Source organism: Podarcis tiliguerta (assembly GCF_965153285.1).
Source record: "Podarcis tiliguerta genome assembly, chromosome: Z".
In the NCBI taxonomy this organism is placed as follows: Eukaryota; Metazoa; Chordata; class Lepidosauria; order Squamata; family Lacertidae; genus Podarcis; species Podarcis tiliguerta.
In genome coordinates, this window is record NC_139553.1 from 29259626 (window position 1) to 29275310 (window position 15685).

At 44.3% G+C, this 15685-nt stretch overlaps 1 protein-coding gene and 1 long non-coding RNA gene across 5 annotated transcripts in view; one reads left to right on the plus strand and one right to left on the minus strand.

Moving 5' to 3' along the window:
• The window catches only part of RPS6KA6 (ribosomal protein S6 kinase A6), a 58975-nt gene extending 52742 nt beyond the window's left edge, over positions 1–6233 (minus strand). Inside the window, exon 1 of one of the 3 annotated variants that reach the window (XM_083423579.1) lies at positions 5485–6233. In XM_083423579.1, coding sequence (XP_083279705.1) covers positions 5485–5658 — 174 coding nt within the window. In that variant the 5' untranslated portion in view covers positions 5659–6233. Of the gene's footprint in view, positions 1–5145; positions 5284–5444 lie in introns of those variants that run through there. The other 2 variants (XM_083423582.1, XM_083423580.1) reach the window with 2 other exon arrangements.
• On the plus strand, positions 4263–15347 carry LOC310669747. 2 transcript variants are annotated; one of them, XR_014507349.1, is made up of 4 exons: positions 4263–5041; positions 7841–7921; positions 12684–12889; positions 13795–15347. It is a non-coding gene; the product is annotated as an uncharacterized lncRNA (long non-coding RNA). The 2 variants fall into 2 exon arrangements; XR_014507350.1 differs by lacking the exon at positions 4263–5041 and adding an exon at positions 5233–5325.
• Positions 15348–15685: the final 338 nt, after the last annotated feature.

Consider the following 15685-nt stretch of genomic DNA (forward strand, 5'->3'; position numbering starts at 1 on the left):
AAGAATCAGACTAATAAATTATTTCTAGAGTGACTACTTTTAAACCAATGTTAATTTCAAAACATTTCTGGTTGTTTTGATAGTATGCAGAACCTGTACGACAATAGCTAAAGATCCATAAGATTAATTTGATTTACATTTAAATCCTTGATTTTAAAGCAACTAACGATTGACAAGTATTTTCTAGCATTTAATCTAAAACTCCCAGATTAGTACATAGTAGTAGCCCCATACTCCTAGTACTTCACTGAAAAATGATCCATTATAAGCGATCTTCTGGCAGGTACCAGTTGGTACCTTTCAAATAGTAAACAGGATAGTGAAGCTGGAGTGGGGGGGGGGACAGGAGGTACTGCAGAAACAGCACCTGTTTATGCATGAACATTCTACTAGATTTCTGGGTAGGGGAATACAGTGGTACCTCGGTTTACAAACTTGATCCATTCCGGAAGTCCATTCTTAAACCGAAACCATTCTTAAACCAAGGCACACTTTCCCTAATGAGGCCTCCTCCTGCGGGACCCATCCACTGTTCGGATTCCATTCTTAGCCCGAGGTAAAGTTCTCAAAATGGGACACTATTTCTGGTTTTGCGGAGTTTGTAAACTGAATCATTCTTAAATCGGACTGTTCTTAAACCGAGGTACCACTGTAAATTAAAAACATGGTTTTCCAAAGACAGATTTCCCCAGTAAGACACAGTATTTAAGACATGCTTAGGATAGAGGCAAGCTTGACCTGCTTTTCCTACTGCAAAGTTTTGTCATCAGCTATACCCCCACTGTTTCAGCTTTCAGAGTAGATCATAGTGTACCAGAAAAAAATATGGGGGGGGGGAGCAAGAGCTAGAAGGGAACAACCCTTGCCCACAGAAGTTTCATGCTTTTGCTTCTAGGCGTTGTTGCCACTGCTTAGAAGCAGTGGGACTAGCAAACAGCCCTGCTTGGCAACTGGATCCTTTGCACATTAGTGTAATGTGTAATTTGGCCCTACACCTGACAAAGTTCAGTGGAGTTTACTTCCACATATGCATAGGATTGCAGTGTTAGAAGACAGTAATGACTACCGGAGGTGTGACATGCATATTAGTTTTTTGTTCAAATAAGTAACTTAATGAGTTACTTTAGAAGAAGAGGAGTTTGGATTTGATATCCCACTTCATCACTACCCTAAGGAGTCTCAAAGCAGCTAACAATCTCCTTTCCCTTCCACCCCCACAACAAACACTCTGCGAGGTGAGTGAGGCTGAGAGACTTCAAAGTGTGACTGGCCCAAGGTCACCCAGCAGCTGCATGTGGAGGAGCGGGGATGCAAACCCAGTTCGCCAGATTACAAGTCCACTGCTCTTAACCACTACACCACACTGGCACCTAACAATATGCTACTTTGCACACAGGTTCTTTAAAAGAAGGCTAAAGTTGTTGTTTTTAAACAAATGCTACTATGTTGTATTTTAACAATTTTGAGTATAAACACCAATCTTGTTTTTATTTAGATACTCAATAATGAATTTTATTATAGTATTTTCCTAAATTACTAGGGCACATACACCATGAGGGGAGTGGGTGGCGCTGTGATCTAAAGCACTGAGCCTCTTGGGCTTGCAGATCAGAAGGTCGGTGGTTTGAATCCGCATGATGGGGTGATCTCCTGTTGCTTTGTCCCAGCTTCTGCTAACCTAGCAGTTTGAAAGCACACCAGTGCAAGCAGATAAATAGGTATCACTGAGGCAGGAAGGTATACGGTGTTTCCACATGCACTGGCACTCGTCATGGTGTCCTGATGTGCGAGAAAAGCTGTCTGTGGACAAATGCCGGCTCCCTCGGCCTAAAAAGTAAGAAGAGCGCCACAATCCCATAGTTGCCTTTGGCTGGACTTGACCATCCTGGGGTCCTTGATCTTTGCTTTTTTTACAGACCATGATTAAGGATTCAATCACAGAAATATTTCAAAGTGTATACTGCTATACTAGAGAATTGCACAGCAATTACAGTGCTCAGGAACAGCACTATGGACACATAAACAGTGAAGGTATAAAACACTAAGGATACAATCCTGCACAGTCATGCTGCTTAAATCCCACTGATTTCAATCCTATGCACACTTACTTTAGAGTTCAGCCCCATAATCTGTATGACTTACTTCCATGTATAGAATCTGGTGTTATTTAAAACTTCCTACTTCACAGAGTAATAAACTTTCAATTTATTCATACATTTACAACATAAAAAAATATATCATCTTGAGCAATGAATGAGTTCTTCTAATAGAAGTGGACCAATAAAACACTTGAAGAACAACCAGAGACTAGTCTGACCAGTTTTTGAAACAGTATTTAGATAAGAATGTTCATTAACATAGCATATAAATTTGCATTTAAGGCCTATTTTTTTTATTTATTAAATTTATATACTGCTCTGCATCCGATCTCAGGGCTGGTCACAAGATAAAAATACAGGATAAAAGAACAAAATAAATAGTTAAAACAAAAACAAAACAATACCCCCCAACAAACACATATATTCAACTCTCTTCTGCCAATCTCAGGAACATGGGGTCTAGAACAAAGTTTCTATATTCAGTGGTATTCTGTACTAGAATATTATTACTTGCACAATGTGAATTTTTTTTAACTCACACTATGCACTCAATTTCCAGCAATAGCTACTAAGGAGATTCCAAAAGTTGCTGCTTATTTTTTTACCATGAAACTGCTGAGTATCTTTCTTTTTTTTCAAAAAAGTGTTCCGACATTGTTGAAACTATCAATTTTAATGCATCTAGAATGTTTATTTAATGACACTTCTGATGGTGCCTGGGACAAAGGGAAAAGTCAGTCAGACTGCTAAAATTAAGCCACTGAAAGCCAAACAAAAGCCATTCTGACAAAAGCTGTTACAACTGGTAGAATGTAAAAGATCCTGACATCAAACAGTATTTGATAACACCCTGGCAATGGTAGTATACGATAGAGAAGTTGGGCATACCACTTTACAGAGAAGATTTTATTCATCTGAACAATACTTTGAAGACTCTAACCTTGTACAGTGGTACCATGGGTTAAGAACTTAATTCATTCTGGAGGTCCATTCTTAACCTGAAACTGTTCTTGAAACCTGAAGCACTTTAGCTAATGGGGCCTCCCGCTGCCACCGCACCACAATTTCTGTTCTCATCCTGAAGCAAAGTTCTTAACCCGATGTACTATTTCTGGGTTAGCGGAGTCTGTAACCTGAAGCTTCTGTAACCTGAAGTGTCTGTAACCCGAGGTACCACTGTACAAGCTGTTTTCCATAATAAATGAGCTCTTGAGAGAATAAAAGGTTTACCAGCTTCTCCTTGGCTTAGAAACTGTTACTACATAGGTTCTTAGATCCTCTAAGGACAAATAAGGCTCAAAGTGCAGGTGGTTTATAAGGATAAAGAAGAATCTGAAAGATGGGACAATTGAATGACTTTTAAGCTGAACCAGTCTTAAAGAGATGTTTAAGGAGTGGGGGCTTGTTTTGAGTGAAGCTTGGGGTGGGGGGTCAAGACTATGTTTAAGAACACATGATGCAGCACCCTTGCTGAAGCTATGCAGGTCTATAATGCACTGCCTCATTGCAAGGCCATCTGGGACCCCCAGAGCTCTATTAACACAGTAATAAATATAGTGAATTTTATTTGAGGTGCTTGAAAGTAGTAAAGCAAAATCAGCTAAGCCAAAAACAGCATGACAACTTCCAAAGCAGATGCATCCAGAAAGGGTCATTAGTAATTCCTTATTTTTATTGCTAAGTTTTGCAGAACATTCCTTATGTCTGTTCCCAATTTATGTAGTTGACAGATGTCACCACACCTCTTGTTTTTAAAATGGAATGTTAGCATCACTCTGGGAGGACTGATACAGGAAATATGGCAGGAATCTATAGGTCATTAGGGCTACTTAGAGGAGACACCTCAAGGGCAAAGAGCAGCAGGCTCTTTTGAGAAGTTCAAACAAAATTTGTGGAATGGAAAGGACAATTTGGAGCCTTTCAGAATTAGGATATTAGATGCAAACCATAGCAAGATATTTCAGCAACAAATTCAAAATAGTTCATCTTCTTAAGTCAACAAACACTGAAGCAAAGAGGAGTAACTCACTACTGCACCATGTTGCCAAATATGTTTTAATGCTGAAATAAAAGAGGTAATTTTTGTGAGAGTAAAGTATTAGTTAAGTAAGAACGAACTCAAGAGTCAGTGCCTTGTTGTAAAGGGGAGACAGCTAGCAGGGTAGAGGAAGGATGCATCAGACCCTGATGTCTCGGATTAACTACCAGGAGAACTAGGGTGAACAAAGTAGGAAGTGGTTGTAAATAAAAATAGATGGGAGATGGATATAGAAGTGTAGAATCGAGGCATCTGGCAACTGTTTAGACCCGAGCATCTTTAGGACGCAGAGGTTAATTTGTCAAGGTAAGGATGAAAGACGAACAGATGTGAACAGGTCTGCCTTGGAGAGGAATCTATCTGGTAAAAGTACTTCAGTGAAAAAAAAAGTGAAACCTGAGGCAGCAATAGGTAGATGGACAAGAAGAAAATGATAATGAAATACTTTTTTGAAAACCAAGTGGTTGTAGAAAGGGGGAGACAGTTTTCAGAGACTTTTGGGTGTCACTGGATCCTGTGCAGTAAAAGAACAGAGACCTGGAATTCGGAGCTAGAGAAGATCGAAAAGAGAAACAAAAGGGAACAGCTTTCCGTTTCAGGATTCCCTTTCATTCCACTACAAAAAGTGAGTTAGCTCTAAAATCCCCGTTCTCTGATGGGGCTGCTAAATCGACTTTTGAATAAGTCGGGGTTCTCAGTCCTCTCAGGGGGGCAAGGGCAATTAGCAAGGCCGGAGTTAGTGAAAGGGAAAGAGAAGGTGCCAGCAGGAAAACGGGCGAGCGGAGGATGCGCGCAAAGAAGAGATAAGAGAATGACAGCGCAAGTTCAGCTGTTGATGGATGGAGGAATCTATAGAGGATTGACAGGGAGGCATGATGGAGAGGGACAGGTCAGAATAACGGGGGTATTGAAAATAAATAAATAAGGAGGCGGCAGGTAAGCAAGCAAAAGACAAGTTGAAGGACCAGGTGGAGTCAAGGGAGATGGGGGGGGTGGCATGAAAGATACCGCAGGGAACGCATGAAAACGGGGTGGGGGGTGTCGACTTGGTGTCACGAAACTCCTCTCACGACCCGGCCGCCCCCCGCCGGCCCCTTCTCCCTCAGACCCCTCCGGAACCGGTTCCCGCATCCCTGCGGGGAGAGGAGGAGACGAAGCACCAAGGGATGGGAGAACAGCGGCTAGCCGGTACTTTCCCCTCCGCCTCCCTCACTGCCCACCACCGGCAGCGCCACGCACGCCCCCTCCTCTTAAGCCGGCGCTGCCTCTGCCTGCCGCCCGCCCGATCCCCCCTCAGAACCTTTTACCTCAAGTTCCCTCAGAAAACCCAGCCCGGGACTCCCTCACCTCTCCGCCTGGGCTGCTGCTGCTGCCGCCGCCTCCTCCTCCTCCGCCGGAGATCTCCATGAGGCCGGCGGCGGCGGCGGCAGGAGGCGGGGGCGGAGGAGGGCAGGAGGAGGGCTCCGCTTCGGGCTCAGGCTGAGGCTCCTCCGCGCCCTCCGGCGGCGCGAAGGGCACCATGACTGTGTGGCGGCGGCGGCGGCGGCGGCTGTCGTCGTCGTCGTCCTGGTGGCGGCCGCCGCGCTCCTCCTCCACCTCCGCCTCCTCCGCCTCTCCTCCTCGTTCTCGCCCAAGCGGCGCCGCGGCGGGCAGGGACGGGGCAGCCGTTCATGCTCTTCCCCTCCCCTCGTGCTGAGGGGACGGGAAGGAGGAGGAGGGGGAGGGAGAAAGGAGGGAGCTTCGCCCTCCCTCGCTCGCTCGCCTTTCCCCTAGTCAGCCGAAGCCTCCAAGGCTGCTGCGGTTTCGCTCATCGCTCCCAGCCTTTCCATGCAGTGGCCCGTCGAGGAGGAGGAGCTGCTGCTGCTGCTGCTGCTACCCGGGCAGGCGGGGGCGGCTCCGTGTTACGCCGACCTCCCCTCCTCCTCCTCCTCCTCCTCCTAACATGGCGGGAGGAGAAGGCCGTCGCTAAACCGGAGTCTCTACTTTGGTGGGCTGTTGAGTGAGGGAGGAGTGATGTCAGGCCCGGGTAGAGGAGAATTCCCCCTGCGGGAGGGGGGAGTTGCAAGCATCACGCGTAGGGTGGTGGGGGGGGTGAGAAGGTAGAGTTGGGGAGGGAGGGGGAGGTGTGGCGTCAGCGATTGCGTGGGCTCGGGGAAAGGTGACGTCGGTGGCGATGACGTCGGCACCCGCCGCTTTTCCACCGCCACCCATCTCGTCTTCCTCTCTCTCCCCCCCGCCCGCCCCACCGCAGCACCACCGAAATGTGCAACGCTGCTCGGATCAGAGGAGGAGGGAGATTTGGCCGTTTTAAATAATAAAGGGTATTTTATACTCGAGATGAGTTTTGGGTTGGGTGAAAGGGGTAGCGGGGGGAGGGGGCGACAGGCAAGCAGTGGAAGAACCTATTTCCTTTTTTAAAATAAATTAAATAAATAAATCCAGATGCTATTGAGACAGTCGTGCTGCTGTTGCAACTGAAGCACCCTGAAAGGCTGGTGCCGCACAGTAAACCGGTTAGGGCTGCAGCTCCAAACGTTTGCTTCCACCCCCCTTCAGTGTTCCATGTAGTTATTTCGTGGAATTTGCATACCTCTTTACTAAGAAGAAGAAACCTCAAAGTGGTTTACTAAAAGAATAAAACAATAACATCAATAAAACAGCTGTGACATATTAAAAGAGTGATTAAAAAATAGTTATAAGCTAAGGACCAAGTTAAAACACACCAACATGCCACATATTTGGGCAGGCTTGCCTAAACAAGAATGTTGGGGTTTGTGTTGTTGTTTTTTTAAAAAAGCAGGCTTCAAAAAGAGTACAGTGAAGGCACCTGTCTGACGTCAATAAACAGGCAGTTAAGTACTGCCACACTTAAGATGGATTTCTTACAAGTACAGAATGGGTATTATGTGGCACCTGTAGCAGTGCCAGTTCCACAGATCAAAGCAGTCAGGTATATGGCATAAGGCAATCTCACACGTAAACTGCTCCCAAGTTGTTAAAGGTTTTATATACTTGAACTTGGCCCAGTAGCAAGTCAACAACCAGTATAGGTCTCTGAGCACAGGCATTATATGCTGACAAGGTCTCACTCCTGCCAGAAATTGTGCCACAGCATTCTGGATTAAGTGCAAGGGAAGCCCCATATGGAACACATTGTTGTAATCCAGTCTTGGATGTAAGCAGTGCATGAACTACTGTGGCCAAGCTTTCCCAGTCCAAGGTGCTTCTAGCCTCTGAGGCTGCCTTGGTCTCCAATGACAAAACTCAATCCAGGCAAACCCCCAGACTGTCAACCTGCTCCTTCAAGGGACGTGCAACCCTATCCAGAAAAGGCAATTGACCAATTTCTCAGACATGGGAACCACTCACCCGCAGTGCCTCTGTCTTGCCAGGATTCAAGTTCAGCTTGTTTTAACTCATCCATCTCACCATTGTCTCCAAGCACTGGTCTAGGTATACTGCATGGCTTCTCCCTGTTCAGATGCTCACTATGCTCCAAAAAGTGGCCTAAATTATATTGAATGAATGCACTTACTAGAGAATGTGCTTACCAAGTCCCAATGAACACAGGAAGCAGATCCTGTAAAATTAAGTAGCAACAGGAGTCCTTGACGATTTTGTAGTCTTAAGACAACTACCTCTCTGAAATAAAAAGTGATGGGTGAAAATATATATGCAAACTGGGACCTTTCTTCCACACCAGGTTTCAAGGACCTGCTTCTAAGAATGTTCAGAGTGCCTTTCTCCAACACTAAGGCCTGTGTACTTTACTGCTGATTGCAAGGTGGGTAACCTGTAAGACACTGGGCTTAATGCCACATGAAAAGTTCAGTTTTTGCCGCACCATATTATCCCTATCTCCATTAGCTCTTGAAGGGAAATGTGATGTATCACAAGCCAAATTTTGTATGCACTGGTTGAAGATATGCACTGGTTGGCTGAAAGTTGGCGGAATAATATTTATATAATACTTACCCCCAAATGCTCAAAGAGTGTCACATGTATTCTGATAGTTATTGTTAGAACATCCCTGCAATGTGAGTTACTATTATTATCTTTGCCATATTGGGGGTGGGAAAGGTTTAGTGACAGCAGGCATACAACTAACTCATTCTTCTTTCGTAAAGTAGATTCAAAGCTATTTAGAACTTAAAAGTTAAGAACCAGTACCTTGAATTGTGCCTGAAACTGAATAAGCGTACAATGTAATTCTTTATGAATTGATCACCGCCAGTGTGGTGTAGTGGTTAAGAGCGGTAGTCTCATAATCTGGGGAACCGGGTTTGCGTCTCCGCTCCTCCACATGCAGCTGCTGGGTGACCTTGGGCTAGTCACACTTCTCTGAAGTCTCTCAGCCCCACTCACCTCACAGAGTGTATGTTGTGGGGGAGGAAGGGAAAGGAGAATGTTAGCTGCTTTGAGACTCCTTCGGGTAGTGATAAAGCGGGATATCAAATCCAAACTCTTCTCTTCTTCTTCTTCTTCTTCTAATATGCATCCTGCTATCCACACCAGGCAGAATTCAGCTTCAAGAATTCTGAAGTTTCTAAGTCATCTTCAAGGGCAGCCCCACATATAATTTACCACAGCAGTACAACTGGAAGACTAACAGGGCTGGAAGACTCACCACAGCTAGGCTATCCCTAACCAGGAATGGCTACAACTGGGCAAATTAACCTAAGCTGGTAAAAGGGACTTAGTACCACGAGGTTTCATTAACAGAGCTGGATCAAGGAGTATTCCCAGACTGTGCACCTGCTCTTTCAGAGGGAGTGCCAAAACATTCAGAACAGGAAAAACAGCAAGCTCCCAGACCTGAGAACCACCTACCCACAGCACCATAATCTTGTCAGGATTCAGCATCAGTTTCTTGGCCCTTATCCAGCCCTTTACCTAATCCAGACAACAGTTCTGAAATCCTTTGAGATGTTTGTAGGCTGTCAACCTCCCACACACCTCTCCCTGGCATTTTTCCCTTTTCTTTTCTTCAGCCTTCCAACCTTTTGCCATCGCGTTCATCCTGCTCGTCTCCACCTCTTGCTTATAATATATTTGCTTTTGGGTGAAAGGCAGTGGTTGCGGCAGAGCGACTGCAAATGTTCTTGGGCAGTACTAATTATCTGGGTTTAGCCCACGTTTTGGGACTGAACCAGCCTTGATCTCCCTGATAGATTTCCTTTTTGAAAAGCAACCCTGTGTTACTCAATCTTTAAGTTGTGTTTGATACCATTAACCATTGTATCCTGGACCAGTTGTTCAGGATGGCTATCAGAATCACTGTATTACTTCAATTCCTGCCTGTGCTGCTGATTCCAAAGAGCATTGGCAGAATGCTCCTTGGTGGCTGTCATTGTGCTATGGGTTCTGCTGTGCACTATTTTGTCCCCAGTGCTATTTAGCATCTAAATAATTGAGTCAGGAGCAGTCATTCAGAGTTTTGGAGCACAGTGTCATCACTACTCTGATGACACACAGCTCTATTTCTCCATAACATCTTAATCAGGACAGGCTGTGCAAGCCCTGGACCAATGCCTGAATGCAGTGAAGGACTGGACGAGAGCCAATAAACTAAAATGAGAATCATAGAATTGTGGAGTTCGAACGGCCCACACGGATCATCTAGTCCAACCCTCTGCAATGCAGGAATCTTTTACTCAACATGGGGCTCAAGCCTACGACCTTGAGATTAAGAGTCTCATGTTCTGCTGACTTTATGTTTTGCACCACATTGATAATTTATATGCAGGGGCTATTATAAATATTTTTTAAAAATTAATAAATAATTACTCAATGCCTACATCATTTCCCACGTTATTTGGCCTCTAGAGTATTGGTCCAACAAGTAGATTAGGACCCACACATGGTCTGATTTATGGTGGGTCTCATCTGTTATGCTAGATTTCTGTTGGTTGTTTTTTTAAGAGTAGTAGGAGGGAGAGTGCTCTTGTGCTTGAATCCTGCTTGTGGGTTTTCCACAGGCATCTGATCAGCCACAGTGAAAACAGATGGGCAACTGGCCTTATCCAGCAGGCCCTTCTTCTTATGTTCTTATCAACATTAAGATGAAATCTTTAAAAGGTTGGTGTTTACTACTCTGGATGCTTTATAATAAACCTTATAAAGCCTATTCTCAATCCTTTGTAATGACTCTTCCTGAGCTGAGATGCCCTGTAATCAAGGCCAAGTTTGCCTTTGGATGTGTGAAAATGCAAGCAATGTAGAGAGGTGTATGTTTTCCAGAGATGAGCATTCTGCAGATTTTCACACTTCTGACTGTGCATTCCCTTTCTCTGAATATTGTGGTCTCTTGTTAGGCTTCCCACATTTGCATTTGTAGGTATCTGTAGATGTGTGCAGCCAACCATGGCTTCACAAAGTAATATGATAAGGGCCCAAAGATGCAAATCCCCAGTTTTCAATTGAGGCATGGCTAGGCTTCAGCAAAAATTTTAGCACCATTCCTATGATTAATTCTCTCTCCCACCATTTCCTGTGACATAGCAGAGGAAACAGTCACTGCAGCCACTTGTTTGGGCATCCGGCTTGGCTTCTTTGTAGGAGCTAAAAGGTGTAGGAGAAGCAATATTTATTCCTCCTGCCCTTGCCATTTCCTTGAAACAATCTGTGTCCAGTGACCTTAAAAACTCATGCTTGGGTGACTAACTAGAAATACATAATGCAAGGCAGGGACTGTTTTGGGCAGATTTGCACAAATACTATGTTTGTACCACATTTGTGATGGTACACACTACACAAACAGGGCTCCTCCAGTCCAGATGACCATTCATTCTGATTCGCTTACACAGTGATTAGACTATGTCCAGTCTTTATTGAGCATTCATTCTGATTTTGTAGGTAGTAGTTTCACAACAATGAATATTCATCCTGGTTTGCTTGCAGGTGTTTACACGTGTTCCCACTGATTATGTTTTCCCCACACTTTTCAGTATTTGCACATTATTTTCCTAATAGCAAAAGTCATTAAAAGTCATCATCTGAGGCCCTCCTTCATGTGCTTCCTCTGAGAGAGATCTAAAAAGGTAAAGGTACCCCTGCCCGTACGGGCCAGTCTTGACAAACTCTAGGGTTGTGCGCCCATCTCACTCAAGAGGCCGGGGGCCAGCGCTGTCCGGAGACACTTCCGGGTCACATGGCCAGCGTGACATCGCTGCTCTGGCGAGCCAGAGCCGCACACGGAACGCCATTTACCTTCCCGCTAGTAAGCGGTTCCTATTTATCTACTTGCACCCGAGGGTGCTTTCGAACTGCTAGGTTGGCAGGCGCTGGGACCGAGTAACGGGAGCGCACCCCGCCGTGGGGATTCGAACCGCCGACCTTTCGATTGGCAAACCCTAGGCGCTGAGGCTTTTACCCACAGCGCCACCCGCGTCCCTGAGAGAGATCTAGAGGACGGCAATAAGAGAATGGGCGTTTTCTGCAGTGGCACCCTGTTTGTGGAATGCTCTCCCCAGGGAGGTTCACCTTTAGGCACCATGCAAAAACATTCCTCTCCTCCCAGATCTTTGGCTAATTAAACAATCTATCACCTTTTACACTATGGGGGACGCTATTTTTGTTTGTTATTATGGTATGTATTTTGTGTGTTTTTTATTGTAACAAATCTTTGGATGAAAGGCAGCATAGAAATTTAATAAATAATAATAAGAATATTAAGAAATGGATTTGTTGCATTAGGAATGCAGAGCATTGAATCCAGTTTAATTGTACAAGCTTAAATTTCCAGTATGCACTTGAATCTAATAATAATTATGAGAGTCATATGTAAAACATTTATTTCTGCTCTCCACTGTTTCCCAGCTACAAACAGGGACACACTTCTGTGCTTTACCTAACACATAATATTTTCCCCTATCCCCCTTCAGCCCCATCAAGGCACTTTATTTTTAGGGCTACAACACTTAGTATATTACTGTAATTTGTTAGGCAAAAAGCATCTTTCCTCAATTAATCAAGTAGAAATTGCCCTGATTCAGCGCGCGTGCATATGTGTGTGTGTTATGAAAAACTAATAAACTACCACAGAAATTCTAGAGGATTACCAACAATCCAGAATTAAATACATTATGAATCAAGGTTTTCAAATCACCACACACACACACACACACACACACAGGGGGGGGGGGTTTAGCCAACTAAATGTTACTCAAAGTAGATCCACTGAAATTAGTGGAACTAAATTACTCGTGTTCATTAATTTCAATGGGCAAATTCTGAGGAGGACTAACATTGGATATAAGCTAGCTAGCTAGGAAAACTGAAGATAATAAGCATCATTTTCTCTTTTGTCTTATATAGGAAGGAATGTGCCTTTTGAGATTATGCCTGCTATAACTCACACATGCATCATTTTAAAACAAAGAATGTATGTTTTTGGCATCATACATATATTTGTTTCCTTATGCAAGTTTAATTGACTACAGCTCATACAATCAAATGATTAGATGTCTTTAATGTTCTCTACCTGTTGTATTTACCGTATATTTTGCTGCCATTGTGCTGTCCTTACCTGTGTACTCCACTTTCAGCGGAGAGGCATCACCAGCTTCTGGGGGATCTCATTCTACCTAGCTGCTGCCAGGAGGGTCACTGCTGCTGAGTTGGAAAGGGAACTGGAGGTGCAAATGAGTGCTGGAGGACAAAAGGGGCGGCGACACACAGATGATCCTGGGAGGTTTTCCAAGCAAAAAACAAGAAAAATAGTTGATTTCAACAAGAGAGGAGGGGTTTGAAGGTGAGTAGCTTTCCTTGGATTTTCAGTTGTGTGTGGTTTTTGGGAAGACAATCAAAAGATCTTCTGTAAGACTCTCTCTCTCTCTCTCTATATATATATAATAGAAATAGGTGAAGGCAAGACATTTGCACATTCCAGAGGTCCCAGGTTTCTGAACAGCAGGTGTGCCACTCCCTTGTTCATGACAATGAAGAGATTGTGGTGGGTAATGTTCTCCCATTGGATTTTGTCCTCTGAAGTCAAGTTGCTGCATAAATGCTATGCTTGTTTACAAGCAAAACAAAATAGCAAAACAAGCAAAACAAAACTGTGTGAGCCAAGGTAGCAGGGCAATACCTGGCAACACCTGCTTACAAACAGACGTCAAAATTTCATGGAAATGTTGCCCTTTAAGATTGGCTCTACCAACGCACATTCGAGGGTGTCTTGATAGTTTTGCTTTCATATGGCATCACTTGTGACTTTAGAGCATCACAGAAAAAGCTAGCAAGTGAAGAAAAAACAAAGCACTTGGGTCTGTCATTCCCCCCTCCCTATTTTTTTGTAACATTGGCAAGAATGATGGAACAATCTGGTCCACCACATGGTTCAGAAGAAGATTCTCTCTCTCTTGTTCAAAGGCAGTGCTCACATTTGTAAATCTGGGTACAGGCTCCAGGCTGTTGTAGCGTTGTTTATCTGAAAATGTTGGGAAGAACTACATGTTTTATTCAACTAACCATAATAATACACTGTAACACAGCTATGTGATTCTAAAAGAGAATTGCAGTTCATGGGTGCTGATATATCCGCCTTCATGTAGTCATATCACAAATGGCAATATGAGTTGTTTTAGCAAAATATATATTGTGACTTCTTCTGAAGTTTAGAAATTTGGACTGAATGTTGTCTGTTTGTTTTTAAAGGGCATTTGCAGCAGAGTTTGGCAGGTTGCAAGAAAACTCAACCTAGAACTCAAAACAATCATGGGTGTAGGTCATGGGACTTTGGGACACAAGTATCACAGGTGGAGATAACCAGCAAGCCAAGTAAACCATGACCAGTAACCCAAAAATAAACCTTGGTTTCTGTTCATTGTTTGGTGAGAAACAAACCATAAGCACTGGTTCAGATATAATGGTAAGCAAGCCTATGAGTTGCTTGCTTGTTTGTTTATTACATTTATGTCCTACCTTTTCCTCCAAGGAGCTCAAGGGGGCATACATGGTTCTCCTTCTCCTCATTTAAGAGTCACAACAACCCTGTTAGGCTGAGAGGCAGTGACTAGCACAAGGTCACCCAATGAGCTTTATGGCTGAGTAGGGATTTTAACCCTGGTCTCCCAAGTCATAGTCTAGCATTCTAACCGCTACACCACACTAGCTTTCACTGTGTCAGAATCTGGGGAGAAGCATAGGAGCCAGCTTTGGCGCCCACAATAAAATATTTGGGGCTGGGCCCCCACACAGTTGATGGGCATTCCCATTCAAATGGTGTGTGTGCACTGTGCCATGTGATCAGTTATGCAGGGCGGGGCTTATCTGGGCCCCCACAATATTTTATTCAAGTTGGCACCCCTGGGAGGAAGTGAACCTGGCACTAGTCATAAGCGGTTCACGCCCACCCACCCCACTGCTCATTCTCTAAATATTTCCCAGCTTTATGCTACAGGGAAGACCTCAAAAGCCGTTCATCCTAAAGCAACAACATTTCCCCATATTTTCCATGATGAATTACTGTCCATTGGCACATATATTGGCCTGTATTCAAGTAACTAATCTCTCTTGTGGCCAAACAAAGCACTTTCCCACTAATTTTTTTACCATTGTTAATTCATCAACAATCACATTAAAGGTTAAATTGTTGTCCATCTGGATGTTGTCCTTTATAGGACTCTCCTGCCTTGTGCTGCTGGTAAATTTCAATACGTCCAGATCATGGGCATCCTTAAATCTACTGGCAGTTCTGCAAAAGGTCCTTTCTTCCTCTCCTTCCCACTCTTGGCATAGATTGGAAGGAGCTAACTCCTTCCATCATACAAATTGCTAATCAAAGGTCTCCAGAGATATGATCAAGAGGGTCAATCCATTCAGACTGTCTGCCAGTAATTCCCTTTCCACCTCTTCGCAGCCCAACCCAGTCACAGAACAGCTGTTGTATGAAAAAAAGTAAAAGCAAACAATGAAACATATCCTCCAAGTGTCCCTATTTTCCAGGGACAGTCCCGGATTTACAGAAGCCGTCTTGATTTCTGATTTGATCCCGGAATGTCCTGCTTTTTTTTAGGATGTCCCTATTTTCATTGGAGAAATGTTGGAGGGTATGGAGTCATGTGACACACACACACACACACCCCGAGCAAAGGAAATAAGAAACTATACAGCCTTTAGAAGACATATGAAGACAGCCCTGTGAAGAGAAGATTTTAATGTTTAATGTTCTATTATGCTGTGGGTTAAACCACAGAGCCTAGGACTTGCCGATCGGAAGGTCGGTGGTTCGAATACCCACGACAAGGTGAGCTCCTGTTGCTCGGTCCCTGCTCCTGCCAACCTAGTAGTTCGAAAGCACGGTCAAGTGCAAGTAGATAAATAGGTACTGCTCCGGCAGGAAGGTAAACAGCGTTTCCGTGCGCTGCTCTGGTTCGCCAGAAGTGGCTTAGTCATGCTGGCCACATGACCCGGAAGCTGTACGCCGGCTCCCTAGGCCAGTAAAACGAGATGAGCGCCGCAACCCCAGAGTCGGTCACGTCTGGACCTAATGGTCAGGGGTCCCTTTACCTTTTACTATATGTTTGAAGCTTCCCAGAGTGGCTGG